The sequence below is a fragment of the Brassica napus genome, chromosome C3 (genome assembly GCF_020379485.1).
Source record: "Brassica napus cultivar Da-Ae chromosome C3, Da-Ae, whole genome shotgun sequence".
NCBI lineage: Eukaryota > Viridiplantae > Streptophyta > Magnoliopsida > Brassicales > Brassicaceae > Brassica > Brassica napus.
This window is the reverse complement of record NC_063446.1, coordinates 28,207,685-28,222,859: the sequence shown is the minus strand read 5'-3', so window position 1 is coordinate 28,222,859 and position 15,175 is coordinate 28,207,685. Positions and strand designations below refer to the sequence as shown.

At 32.7% G+C, this 15,175-nt stretch overlaps 2 protein-coding genes across 2 annotated transcripts; both read right to left on the bottom strand.

The window, feature by feature from the left end:
- Window positions 1–5,222: 5,222 nt before the first annotated feature.
- On the bottom strand, window positions 5,223–6,301 carry BNAC03G39530D (MD-2-related lipid-recognition protein ROSY1). Its single transcript, XM_013796138.3, has 4 exons — window positions 6,132–6,301; window positions 5,911–6,012; window positions 5,646–5,806; window positions 5,223–5,542 (listed from the first exon to the last, which is right to left on the bottom strand). The coding sequence occupies exons 1-4, from the start codon at window positions 6,229–6,231 to the stop codon at window positions 5,414–5,416; spliced, it is 492 nt and encodes a 163-aa protein (XP_013651592.1). The 5' UTR covers window positions 6,232–6,301; the 3' UTR covers window positions 5,223–5,413.
- A 3,015-nt stretch (window positions 6,302–9,316) lies between these two features.
- LOC106356374 (60S ribosomal protein L37-2) lies at window positions 9,317–10,522 on the bottom strand. The gene is made up of 5 exons (XM_048749516.1): window positions 10,502–10,522; window positions 10,222–10,383; window positions 10,005–10,140; window positions 9,660–9,761; window positions 9,317–9,569 (listed from the first exon to the last, which is right to left on the bottom strand). The coding sequence occupies exons 1-5, from the start codon at window positions 10,520–10,522 to the stop codon at window positions 9,520–9,522; spliced, it is 471 nt and encodes a 156-aa protein (XP_048605473.1). The 3' UTR covers window positions 9,317–9,519.
- Window positions 10,523–15,175: the final 4,653 nt, after the last annotated feature.

The window sequence follows — 15,175 nt, the reverse complement described above, 5'->3', positions numbered from 1 at the left end:
TTCTTTCTCTCTAAAATTTTCTCAAGTCTTTCTCACAATGTTATCTTGTCATTTTAGATATTATGATTCATGGTTTTCATCTTCTCCTTTAAAAAATGTAAGTTTTAGATCTATAGATTTTAAATGTATATTTTTATGTTATTTATTTCTAACAATATTATTTTTTTTTGTAGGTATTATCACTCGTGGATTTCATTTCTCCTCTAAAAATGTAAGTTTTAGATTAATAGATTTTAAATATGTATTTATATGTTTATATTCAAATAAATTTATAGATCAAGCTCTGTGCATTAATTTGCTACTAGTTTATCTTATAAATTCTATTTTGAAAAGTATTTTCAGATTTAAAATTATTTTCAAATTTCAAAATGTATAGATTTTTTTTCAGATCTGAAAATTATCACACAGTGTAGACTTCCAAAGAAGTTTACTAAAGCTAGTAGACTTTATATGAAGTTTACTAAACCCCAAAGTTTAAGCAGACTTCATTGAAAGCCTACAAAAATATGACTTTAATTCTTTTCTATGCTTTTTAATAATTTTATCTTGTTTTGCAGTTATTTTTTTCCATAGTTGTTTTCTTATCCTCCCAAAAATGTAAGGTTTACATCTATACATTTTAAATATGTGTTCTAGTATTTATATTAAAATAAAGTTACATATTCAAATTCTATGTCTTTAATTATTACTATTTTATCTATTAAATTATATTTTTAAAAGTTTTTTAGAATTTAACTTATTTCAGATCTAATTTTTTTTGATAGAGTAGACTTCAAATGAAGTCTACTTAAAAATTAAGGCTGGTAAACTTGAAAAGAAGTCTACAAGCCTTGAATTTTAAGCATATTTCATTAGAAGCTTACTCAAAATATGATTTTAATTTTTAATCTTTTTTGCAGGTATTCTATTCCAAAGTTTTAAAATCATCTTCCCAAAAATGTAAGCTTTACATATATTCGTTATAAGATATTTTCTGTTTATAATGAACTAAATTTAAAGATTCATACTTTATGTTTTTGCTTTGTTACAAGGATGACAAAAAAAAACTATTTTTGAAATATCTTCCAAAACAGAATATTTTCAAATTTTCTAAATGTACACTTTTAGATATGAAAATTTTACGTCAGTGTAGACTTCAACTAAAGTCTACTAAACAATAACTTTACGTAGACTTAATAAAAAGTCTACTAAAATATGATTTATTTTTTTATCTTATGTTTTTCTCATAACTCTATCTTATTTTGCAGGTAATTTTTTCAAGACTTTATTTGAGGCATCAAGATTATGAAAAAATCAAACATACTCAAGAATACTTTTTAATATATTGCTCTGTAATAATTTCTCATAATAAAATATTAATTTTTAAATAATTGTTTAATGCATAATCTATAATGATTGTATTCATTTTTAGTTGTGTTTCACTTGTATGATATTATTAATTTTTTGTTAGATATCAATTTTTTCACAAGATCTAATCAACCAAACAAGTAAAACCACCATAGGCTAAAATAATAACTAACACACATGTGAGAAGAAGAAAATCTATACAAAATTCTCAAAAAGTTTCAAGAGTAAAACTAATCAAATTTTTTTGCAATAAGTTCCAAGTGTATAATTATAATACATTAACTTTTGAAATTCACCCAAGACCATTAAATTACTAACATACACTGTAAAATAATTAAATCATGAAAAAATATGATGAATAATACACAATTGCACTTTTAATAGAATTTACGACGTAGACTTCAACTGCAGTCTACCTTTGTAGATTTACAAAGACGTCTACACTTATTATCTAACACCAAAAATTTCTAGTTGGCTCTGTCTTGATACACAAAGGCGTACAAAGTGTGTCTTAGCTAACTCGATCAAGTTCCGCACTTGTCTATCATTCGTGACATGACGTCTGGTAAGGAATATGTTAGCACCACCTTCTCGTTTTTTTTGTCCAGACCATAATCTTCTAGTGTCATTTCACGAAGTTCACCATGTGTAAAACCACCCGACATAAGAAACATTCTCCCTCATTTCCAATTATTGACCACAAACTCCCGCAAAGAGCCTTTCACCACCCATTCTCCGTACACAACAGGTATATGAGTCATTTCCTGCAAAAAAATACAGGCTTACATAATCAGCAAAGAAATATTTTATGTTTCATAAAACTATAAACGAAGACTTACAAATATGTCTACAATTATTAGCTAACAATGTTGTCAAACCAAATGAATTACACTTTCATAATTATAAAACATTTTCTTTTCAAAATCACTCAAACCCTTTAGGATTAACTAACACACACTGTCAAACAAAAAAAAACTTAATGAATAATACACAAATTCACATTTTTATAGATTTTTCTATGCAGACTTAATATTCAGTCTCTGAAGATCTAGATGTTCGTTTCAGTTTACAGACGTAGACTGTCAAATAGGTCTACTCTTTGGGTTGGTTTTTGCAATTGACCATTTTACGGGTTGCTTTCTATAGTTGAAAAAAAGCTGTGATTTTGTACATGTAGACTTTCATTTCAGTCTACAATTTAAAAAGGTTAGTTTTTGCAATTGACCAGAATTCATCCAAGATTTGACTTTCAGAACTAGACTTCATATGCAGTCTACATGTTTGAATTTTTTTGAAAGAGGTTAGTTTTGCAATTGACTAAGTTTGACTTCCAATCAGTAGATTGAAATGAACGTCTACGGGTGTGTAGACTTCTTGTGAAGTCTACTCTCAAATCCGACGGGTTGGTTTTGCATTTGACCAAAATAAAAAAGTAGATTTTACATGCAGTCTACATTTTTTTTCTAAGATAAGAAGACTGCATATGAAGTCTATAATTTAATAAATTTTTGATTGCTTTTTAAACTTTTTGGTCAAACACAAAACAAACCTATTCAACGATGTCAAAGTTTTGGTCAAATGCAGAACTGACCTTTTATAGACTTTGTTGGCAGTCTACATTTGGTAGACTTCCGTTGAAGTCTATTTTGAAAAGTCAAAAGTTCGTCAAATGAAAAACTAACCTCTTTTAAGTAGACATCTTAGTAAGTCTACCGAAAGTTTTATTTTTGTTGTCAAAGGTAAAGACGGAGACTACTAGGGAAGTCTGCGTTAGAAAAAAATTTTGTTTAGTCAATTGCAAAACTAACCCGTGCGTTGACAAATAGACTGCATCGTAAGTCTCCATGGAGGCGTAGACATACAAAACAGTCTACCGTCGCGACACAGATCTGAAAAAGAACGAAAACCATGTAAATAGTTACTTTTTCCTGTGTAAAGCTCATTTCCAACCTTTTCAACCATCCAAACTCCAAATATGAGCAAAAAGAAACATCTTTGACTATTCACTAATGAAGAAACTCGAAAATATGAAGTTTGTGATTATGAAAATGAAAGTTATGAGAGTTTTTTAGATGAAAATGTAGAGGAGATGAGAGGAAATGAAGTTTTTTGGGTTAGAATGAGAAAAAAGTAAAAATTGAATTCTTGAGCTTTAGAGCTCAAAAATGGTGGTTCATGGTGGTTGGAAAAATTGATGATGATGGCATTTTTGTAAATAAGAAGAAATGGTTAGGGTGTATTTGGTTTTTTGTTAATTTCGAAATTAATAAAAAATTAAATAAAAAAGGCAATTTTGTGAATAATTCAAAACATAGGGATAGTATGAAAATTTTATTGATGAATAGTAATGACAAAAAAAAAGGTTTATTTTGGGTTTGACTAGAAATTGTGGGTTGGTTTTGAAAAACACCCATCAATTACTAGGTAATAATATGCGCTTTGCGCGGAATATGATTATTAATTTCTTTATTTTTATTAAAAAAGACATTAAATCTGTTTAATCTCGATATTGGTACGGTTTTAAGTTTTTTTTAGTTTTTAATCTTCTAAAATATAACTATTATTTTAAATTAATATTCATTTTAGTTTATTCGGTTAAAATATTTGATTTTTTGGTTTTTTTCCGGTAAAAACCAAAAAATAATATTTTTTGTCTATTTTCATCTTATGAATTTTAGATAGTCATCATATCGAACCAATAGTTTCATATTATAGTTTCTAAGCTGATAATAGTTTAAGAAAAAGAAAAAAAAATTATTAAGACAAATCATTTCACTACAATTTGGTCAGTAGTGAAAGAAGCATTGAGAAAAAATATTGCAACTTTCAAAAATATTAGATACTTCAGTTGTGCTTAATACTTAGTTATAAGGTGTTTACATCAAGGTGCACATGTATGTGTATGTAAAAAGTATATAAAAATAGTTGACAAATATATAAAAAATATTATTAATTAATATTAAATGACATTTTTGTTCAAAATAATACATGAATGATAAAATTAAAATTAATTTAAAATAAAAAGGCCTTGACATTAGTCATTTTAGAAAATTAAATTGTATCCGTAAATAGGAGTGGGCACAGATCGAATATCTGGATATTTGGAAGCATTCGTGTCGATTCGATCTTTAACCACCTAGATATTCTGTGACTCAGATATCCGAAATATTTTAGAATTTTAAAGAATATCCGATTTGATCTGTAAATAAAATAAAATTTTTAAAATAACTGAAAATTTTAATAATAACATTTTATTACAATAATAAAACATTATTTAACTTTTTTAAATTCTAGTACCTAATATAATAAATTTAATTCATAAAAATCTTGTAAAAATGATATTAAAGGATAATATATATAACGTATATATATGATTCTTTACATATATGTATATATATGCATATAACATATCGAATTAGATATTTGTTCTTAAAAATATTGGTATTTGTGGTTTGCTTCTTTTTTAGATATTGTATTTTAGTATTTGATTTGTTTCGTAGAGTTACGTATATCCAGATTTTTTGGTTCAAATCAAAACGAATAACGAATCGAATCAAAATTTATGAATATTTTGCTCAACTTTATCCGTAAACAATAAAAATAATAGATATAGTTTGGCTTTTGATTCGTTTTCTATTTTTATTCGAACCGAAAAATCCAGAGTTTTATTAGAACCATGTATGTGAGTTTTATATTTAAAAAAACGCAAAGTAAATAGTGTGAACACATTTATGAATATAGTGTGAACGTGTTAGCATATTTATTATCAAATCATTGTAAAGCTGCCACGTGTCTGTTACATTGTGAATGTATTTATTAAAATGCTTCTATTTTACTATATAAGGGGTGTTTACTGTAAAGAGGCTAACAATACATTGACTGGAAAATAGTACATTGTTTCGAAAAGAAAACAAATGAAGTATTACATTCAGATGGGTAACATTATGACGATACATAAAAGACTTTTATTCGTTGGACGACACGTAAAAAGTAAAACGGAAACAAACATTAGGATTACCATGCCTAAAAGAGTAGATCAGACTCATAAAAGACTTGGAACATAGTTTCACTCGATAGCTTGCCTAGACGGAAACATTTCACGTATAGCACAAGAGAACTTGATGCACATCACTGGCTCTTTCTGGTGCTCCGGCATTATTATGCTTACTCTAACCAAATATGTCTTATTTCCCATCTAAAGTATTTAAAAAAAAACGATCTGTTAGAATTTGTCGATCTGAAATGCAACGATTATAAAATTTGTCTCAGACTAGTCGTTAATGTAAAGAAAAACTTACTACGTCTAGTTCTTCCTTAGTGAATACGTTAGGGACAGTAAACTCGATGGGGCCAGGTGCAACAGGGCACGCCACTAGATCACATAAGGAGTAGCTTCTTCTATCTGACCTTTTTGGTGCAACGATGATACTTACAGTTGCTCCATCAGAGATCTCTATGCCTGTTCATACCAATATTGAGAATAATACTGGAATAGTTAACTTTTTTTTTTTAATAAAAAGGGACAGAAGAGTAAACTTTAAAACCAAAAAGGGAATTATTTACTTGAATCACCGATTACAGTAATGTTTCCATTAGTGCTACTCTCAACCGGGGGTTCTGGAGAGATCGTCAGAGTCTTGACCTCAACGGGAGAGTTACGGTCGGCTGGCCAAAAAAAATTGATACCAACATATTACTACCATTATTATCTTCTTTAACTTCTACGAATCAAAGTAAGTTTCATTTATATATTTATCAAAAAATTAGCATTAAACGCTACTTACGATTGCATTTTCTGAATTTGGTTGCCCCCAAAGCAGCAGGTAAAAAAAGGAGTGATACAATTAGGAGAAGAAGCAAAGGCTGGGCGTGGAACATCGCCATTTATATTAGTTTACCTCTCAATGATGTTAAGTAGATCGAATTTATATTTTTGTGTGTTTGCAGTAAGTGTTATGCTGCCTTCTATTTATAGTCTGTCGGTTCATTATCAGATTTTTGCTACTCAAAATATTATCCATGTACTATTACTAATCTTCCACGTTATATGCGAGATTCGAGAACCTTAAAATATAATTCCTTGTTTGGTTTGACAAAAAGAAGTAGGTAGTACTGACTGTACAGTATTACGTGTTATGATTTCTTCAATGCAATAGTCGGTGGATTATAATATTTTAATATCCTACTAGATTCTGACCCGCCTTTAAAGGCGGGATATATTTTTTGTTTTACATCTTTTTAGGTCTTTTCAATTGTTAATTTAAATATAGGTCTAATGGTATAAAACATAATAAATAATATTCTAAATAATGATAAAGATAAAAGAAATAATAGTTGGACCATACTTTTATCAAAGGGTCACACTACAATTTTAATAGAATAGATATTAGAACATCTTTTACTCATGGGTTTCTAACTTTGACCGATTGTCGAATTTTGTTAACAATGACTCAAAATTCTTCCCGCTTCTGAATCAAAATCTTGTTTTATTTCTAAAATACTTCAAAAATATAATATTTAAAAACATATTGAATCGCCGCTTTATTTAATAAAACACAATGTCATACATAAATAGAAAATATAAAATCATGTTTTATGTTTTTGTACAAAATCTAAAATGTAATAATATTAAAATAGAGAAAATAGAAATGTGCTAATATTAAAACTAATATAATAAATTATTTTAATGCATTGAAATTTCATTAGAAATATAACATATATTTAAATATATTTAAATATATTGGATTAGTTATTTATAAAATATTAATTCAGATGGGTTTGAACCATCATATCGGCTTTCATTGTTTTCAGTGTTGATCAATAATTGGTTGAAGAAATGATAATAAAATATGAACACAATGCAAGGCAATCATTGTAACACTCAAACAACTTGCATGTTAGGCTCTTTGTTTTCAAGCTGCACAAAAAACCCTTACCATCATCAGCCGGGAAAACGGCCACCACAAAAATTTGAGTCATGTCTATTTAGATCCAAACAAAATATAAGTGTAAAATTATTCCTAAACTGAGATTTTTAGAAAAATTTCGACCCAAACTTGACTCCGTTACATGAAATCTTACCTTGACTAACTTATCGTTAGTCAACCGTTAAACCATGCTTAGTCGGATAAAAGAAAAGTGCTGATTTCATCCCGTACAATTTCAGTCGTGCCTTTTTAGACCTGAAAAATGAGTAAGTGTGATTTCATGCCCAAACTGAATAACAATTTGAATTTCATACCCGAACTGAACGATAGTCACAATAAGAAATCAATCATATAACTACTGATTTTTCGTAGCTAGAAAGAAAAATTTGTAACTACAATGCAAAAGGCGACGGATTGCTACGGATTGGAACCGTGGCGTCAGCGTCGATGCTATACCCGATTCGTCGCCATTCTGTAGCTTGCTAGCGACAAATTTTGCGAGAAAACTAGGTAGCTATTGGCGACTGCATGGCTACAAAGTGTTTTGTTGCTTAATAGAAACGACATAGCTGCAGAGTGCTCTTTTGCTAAATAGCTATAGAGTTTAGCTGCTACTATGTTTCTTTAGCTAAGTCGTAGCTATATAAATAAATAATTGATGCTAGTCGTTGCTAAATAGAACAATTATATCAACCACTTATCTCTGGCCAATGTGTAGCTATTTAGCTATAGACCACCAATGGAATCCGTCTATAGGTATATAGCTACAGATTGGTACAGTTAGCCACATATTTAGCTACAAAGTTAAAATTATGTGTTTTGTCACTACATATGTAGGTAAAAAATTTGGCTACGAAAATGTTTTTGCCAACCCGTAGCTAATTTAATGAATTCTTGTAGTGAGTTTGAATTTCATAAAAAAACTACTCTGACTAACGTTTGGTTAGTCAACTGTTATTTTTGAGCGCGTCAGTGTCTAAGCAGAGATGTCATGTCGAGGGAGAGTTAAAACGAACGTCGTTTTAGCTAAAATAGTAAAATTTTGTCACTTGGAGGGCCGGACCCATGCCAGACACAGACAAGTGAATTAAACGAACACTTTACCATCAGGTCAGTAACTTTTGTCATATTTACATATATACTAATTTATATCTACTTTCATGTTACACCATTGTTTTACTTCTTCTCGATACTAGGTTTGCTCATGGATTCATCGCGGATTGATCCCTGATCAAATGGATTCGATTTCTTGGGCTTGATAATGCCTCTGTTCATGCTAATCCATTTTAGACGAAGAAACTAATCTCCTCTCCTGTCTATGTGTTATAGCCGGAGCTAATCTTTTTGGCTCCCAAAGTTACATTCTCATGCGATTTTAAAATGTTCATTACTATCAAAAATAGAACTTCCTAAAGACTGAATTTTCTGAAATTGGCAACTGAGAGAGAGATATAGCCACAAGGAGAAGAAGCTAGTGATTTCTTTACTCGTTTTGGTACCTATATAATTTAGTATATATGTAGATTTTAAAAAATTTGTCTTAGTCCAGTTGTTTAATGTTCAGTTTAGGGCTTCTCTAGGCGTGGGTTCGAGTCATAGTGAGTGTTTTTTAATTAGTTTAGTTAAAGGTTGACTAACCAAACATTAGTCAAAGTAGTTTATATGTTAATTTTAAAGTTTGGGTATGAAATTCAAATTATTGTTTAGTTTGGGTATGAAATAAACACCAGGAATACAGAGTCTCAAGAGCATAAACACCAACCACAGATTGAGATGCATCACCAATCTGATCTTCTCGTTTCTGTGTCGTCAGGACAATTTAGTGATGCCATAAAGGCCATTTTTTTAGTTCGTTACTTTATGCAGAATTTCACTTTCCTATATGCTTCAATCACATGCCCATCAAAATATTTTCTCACGGGAAACGTTTTGTCAATTTCAAATGTAAGAATACATGGTTCCAAGGTTATGGATTGGTTTTGCTCAAGATTACGATCAATTAGAGCCAGCAAGCACTTTTCAATGAAATATAATTTGCAAAGAATAAAAGAAATGCTTGTTAAAAAATGTAAGCTGATATTTCAACCAGGTTCAAAACTTTTATAAGCAAATGGAAACAAAACACACAAAACATGATTGAATAATGTAAACAGATTTATCCAAGGACCAGCGATCTCATACTGAAACAGATCCAAAAGTGCTAAGTTTTACTTCTTCCCGGCAGTTATCTAGATCTGGATTTTGTTTAGGCTGATGAAGCTGCTGCCGCCTTGTTCCTGGGCTTGGCTTCAGTACCTAATGTAACAAATAAAATGTTAAAAACCCCATTTTAGACTGAAACACAACTTTTAAAACCATATCAAATTCAAAGCAAGACAACAATACCTTCTCTGAAACCAGTCTTGAACCTGCGGGGGACACTTTTGAGATATCTCATCCTACCAGTACCGGTAGTCTTCCTCCTGATCGCCTTCACACTCCAATTGTCTATAAAGGTAAGGAAAACATTCAGACACATATGCTCATAACATTTCTCTGAGAATTCAGATGATTTATTACAATTAACAACAAAACGAAGGTGTCGAGAAAAAAAACGTTACGACACCGTACAAAGTTAACAAGTAAGCAAAAGATTCAAGTAATAAAAAAAATCCAAAACGCAATGGATGATAAATATCAAGTGAGAACACTGCTAAAGAGTAAGAGAAGTAAGCAAAATGGGGGTCTTACAGGTCCTCTTGCGAGCGGCAGGGTAAGCGCAAGCGGAGCAGCGACTCTTCTGAATGTGAAAGCTACGGCGACCACATCTCACACAGAGAGTGTGGCTCTTGTTCCTCCTCTTTCCGAAACTCCCTGTTCCCTTTGTCTGTAATAATACTCAAATAACCAACATTAGACAATCGTTTTCAACGGTTAATCAAAGAGGTAGGATAGAGAGAGAGATCACAATTGTTGCAGCGAGTTGCGTGCCGATAAAAACCCTAGAGGATTCGGCTTCAGTTTTATATGAAGCCACCGGGGGATTATTGATTCTATTGGTCCAAACTCCAAAGTAATATAATGGGCCTACGTCAATGGGCCTCGTTACGAGTTTTTCTTCTTTTTCAGTCTTGATTTGTTTTTGTTTTTGTGTTTTTTTTTGGGTAATTTTTTAGAGAAATCGCTTCTGGTAACTAAGAAAAAAACAAAATTCACAAAATGACTAAAATTGTTGTAAACTTAAGAACTGGAATCTGTAAGTTATTCATCTTATTACTCAATCATAAAGTGTCATTATATATGAGAATTACAAATAGATAAAAGAAAAGACATAAATATGGAAATTGTATAAATACAAGAAAAAAAGAAACTAGGGTTTCCCTTTTACTAAGCCGCCTCTCTCTCCTCTCTCTCTCTCTCCTGCGGCCGCCTCTCTCTCTCTCTCTCTAGGTGTTGGGCCGGTTATGGACCGGGCCGGTTATGGACATCCATCATATGATTTATAACAATTCCCCTTGGATGTCATAACCATACATGGATTGTAATACGCTTTGGATGTTGCCTTATTAAAACCTTATCAAGAAAACCCAGTGGAATAAAACCATGGTGAAAGAAAAAGAGTACAACACGTATACTCTCCCTGATTTGTACCTCCGTATATATCCTTCAAGTTGGCATCCCAACCTGATGGTTGAGCTTCATGGACGCCAATGACTAATGGTCTCAATACCAAGGTAAAGTAGTGCTACCGCGTTGCAAATATATAACTTGCCTGGGATCTATCATTGTGGATCCGAGAGATAACTTGTATCAATCAAAACATATTAACCCTTCTTTGGGTTTTGATTAGTATAATGTAATCTCAAATTTTAGTTCCTTATAGGTAACATAGGATGTATTTTATCCTGTCCCAATCCCTTATGTTCGGACATGACCTAAACCTAGACAATAGGTTTACATCAATACTCATGTCCGGATGTGTATGACATGACAAATACATCAAGGCAAGGCGCCAATAGTACTTAAGGTAAGGGACGTGTATGTCTATATTTCCAGTGCCTCATGGTCGAACATTAGCTAAACATATATAAGAGATTCACGGCAATAACACATGTCCGGCCTAGTATGGCTTGCCTATTACATCAAGGCGCCAATGGCACTTGGGTAAGGGACTTGACCGAACCAAGGACATATTTCTTGTCCATCTTGGGACCAAAGGATCCGTGTCCAAGTCAGGGGTACTCACGACCATGTCCTTCTTGGGACTTACAATGGGTTTGTGTCCGGACCAAGGGACCTTATGGGACAACTTAATGGGCGAGCTTTGGTCCATGTTAAAACCGTTTGAATACCTTTCTATAAGTCTTTTGATGCACAAGGATTCCATCTTTTAAGATGTTCAATTTGTAATCCTAAACAAAACTTTGTTTGTCCCAAATTTTTATTTCAATATCTTTCTTTAGATAATCGTTTGAAAGTCTCTCCGGAGGTTCCTAGGATATTTTAGATCATTAACATATGCTTGTATACTTTAGTTCTCGAGAACCTGCTGCATTTGACAACTCAATACCCTCTGGGACTTTTATATATATCTCATTATCCAGTGGACCATACAAGTAGGCGGTTTCTAAATCCTTTAACCGCAAGTCTATTTTTCTTCTTTTATGGCCAGACTTGTTAGGAATCTAAATGTTTGTTGTATCCACCACAGGGGAGTATGTCTCCTCATAATTGATTCCTGGTCTTTGTGGAATCCTTGTGCATATGGCTGTGCCTTATATCTTGCTATCTCGCCATGTATCATTTCTTTCACAAAGACTCTTTTTTTTGTCCAACTAGTTTCACATCTAGAGGTGTCCGAACTATGGGACCAAAACCTCTCTTTTCTTAATGAACTTAACTCCACGTCCCCTTTCCATTTGATCTAATCTGATTTGTTGGTGCACTCATGTATGGACGTGGGTTCATGATCCTCATTCATTTCATAATCTCAAGTGCTACACTGCATGCAAATATATCATCAATGTCGACATTCTTTCTCTTGTTCCATTTGTGTCCCGGACATAACTTATTGAGGTTTCGTTATGACCTTCAGTACCCTGAAGCTTGGCGTCCCAAGCCTTATTGTTAGGCACCTTAGGTACAACCATGTTTATGGTTTCCTCATCCACGGCCGTGGCTTATTCCATGTAATTTCTTTTACTCTTTTACCAGCTTATTACTTTCTCCCCCTAATCCGTGTACCTGGCCTCAAACTGATCACCCATATTTGGCTCAATGTACTTAATAATCGTGGGAGAAACATATCCAACATATATCCTCATCCTCCTTTGAGGTCCCATATTAGTTCTCTGTGGTGGAGTAATTTGTATATAGAGGCACATCCAAATGTCTTACGATGGGATATGTCTGGCTCTTGACCCGTTATCTAATCGATGGGGAATATCTATGCTCACTTATGCATATTAACTTAGATGCACCCAAATGGCCTGATGCGTATTAACTTAGATGCATGTAAATTTCGTGTGACCCAAGCTGTGACTGGGAGTTTTGACCTCATAAGTAATGGTCTAGCAATCTGTTCTATGCGTTTAATAAAAGATTTCGGCCAAGCCGTTCTTGGTATGGACATGTATCACAGAATTGTCCACACTTACGCTCATGGACATACCATAATCATTTAAATGCTTGAGACATGTATTTACCAGTTTATTATTTACTTAGTCTCTTTGACTAGTGATGGCCTATCAATGAGTTTCTCTTGTGTACATGCTACACACGTGAGATTCTTTGGGATAACTCTTTCTTCCTTTCAATGTGTGTTCATTTGTATATCAATTTCGCATTTATGTTTGAACCAGGATAGCCAATCCGGTCATGCCATAAAGTGAATATTTTTCGCAGACATTTAGCCTCTATCATCCTGATCTTGACATAGTAAAGACCAGTAGAGAATGCATGTACAGTCTCGACCATTTTTCGATGGTTTTGGGCGAATTTTATATATCTAAAAGGAACTTTTTATTTCATTTGCCCACTGTTTCAATATGGAAACCACTCTTATATCTTTTAAACTCAATGGGCTTCTATGAGTGAATATAAATCATTAAATTTCTTTAGTCTGGTCGTAGCTTATCATGAGAATGGTTATACCCGCAACTATATTTCTTATAAACTTATATATTTGAAAAATCATTCATTCCTTTTATTAAGTTCGGAGCAAACAAAGCAATAAAATAAATTCAAAGTGATAAAACAAAGCAAGTATAAAAGCAAAACAAACACAGAAGTCGAAATCAACATTATTCTTTTAGGCAATCAGAAGTTTCATATTCCGTAGGATCATCTCTTTCATGATCAAAATCATCTTTATCATCTTTATATACCAAGTGAGCTTCAGGATTCTTCCCTTTCAGACTCTCTTGATAGACGTCACAAATATGTTTGGGAGTCCTACATATCTTAGCCCAATGGTTCCCCATTCCACATCTATGGCACACTGATTTGGTCGAGCTTTGTGGTTTAAAGGATATACCACGGTCTCTGCCTCGACCATGGCTCAAATTAGGTTGATACCCAGGGCCTTTGCCATAGTGGTTCCCACAGCCAAATGTATAATAGTGGCCATGGCCACGTCCTTTCTACCCTCCACGGCCATGGCCGTGTGGTCTATCATTCTGGACGTGATTAGATTCTTTGGATTATTTCTTTTCCTTTGCGGCCTTATTGGCTTCAGGTAATGGGGTTGATCCAGGAGGTCTCAATTCATTGTTTCTTATCAGTATTGGAGGCTTAGCTAGCAATAGACTCATCCACGGACTTGTAGTCCTGGATTCTGAGATTCCTCCATAGCTTTTGGTAATAACACCTTTCTTTGGTGATCATATCTCGATTTGAATTCTGTCCAAAGGTCTAGAGGATTCTCAATTGTCAAATTCTGATCTTTGAGACTCTCAATAAGATGATGGCGAATAATTAATATTGCCATGTATCAATCTTTCTCATTTGGCATTATTGCCTTCTATGATACATTCACCAAGTCTTTTTGACTTTAGGATAATCTTTGTATTCAACGCCCACTGTATATAACTATCTCCAGAGAGATTTAAGGCAGCAAAATCCAGGTTGATTTTTGACATCTCAAATCATAGATTACATAATTTAGCAATTCTAATGATCAAACAAAGCAATAAGCCTTAACGGCCAACAAGGAAGCCTCACGGCCAACAATGAAGCTTCATGGCCAAGACAGATAACAAGCCGCACGGCTATGAATGCAATCAGTTCGGTTTAATGCATTAAGTTCATTGCAATCCTAGCATAGATGATTTCTATCAGTTCATGATGCAATCAAAACCTCTCGGCCAAGTCAAAGAACAATCACACGGCTTATTTGATTTCAATTCAATATCATCCTAGCATAAGGTTCTAAGTGTAATTGCAATCAATCATTGTGATCAAGTTAGGTATGAATGCAACAAGGCTGCACAGCCACGAGATGATATGGTCTTAGTGATTTTAATTTAAAAAGTATCAAAGCTATCAATATTAGGGTTTCAATCAATTCAATACCAAATTCGAGTTTAAACAATCTTAGCAACAGTTCTAGGTGATCAAAACAATCAATCAAGATTAAAATTCAAACAGTCAAAACCGATTTTCAAATTAGGGTTTAGGGTTTCGATTTTGATCTTAGATCAAAGGAGATTGTTTTGAGATTCAAAACCATCAAAGATTTTGATTTTAATTGATCAATAAATCATTCTCGATTTAGGGTTTAGGGTATCGAACTTTTGAGCTTCGATTTACTCATTAGGGTTTGATCTATTATCCTATGGCTTATATCATAAATATTAGGATTTTAGGGTTTCATTCTTTATCAAACAGTCCAAATTCGATCATAGGTTCTTAGACTTCGAATT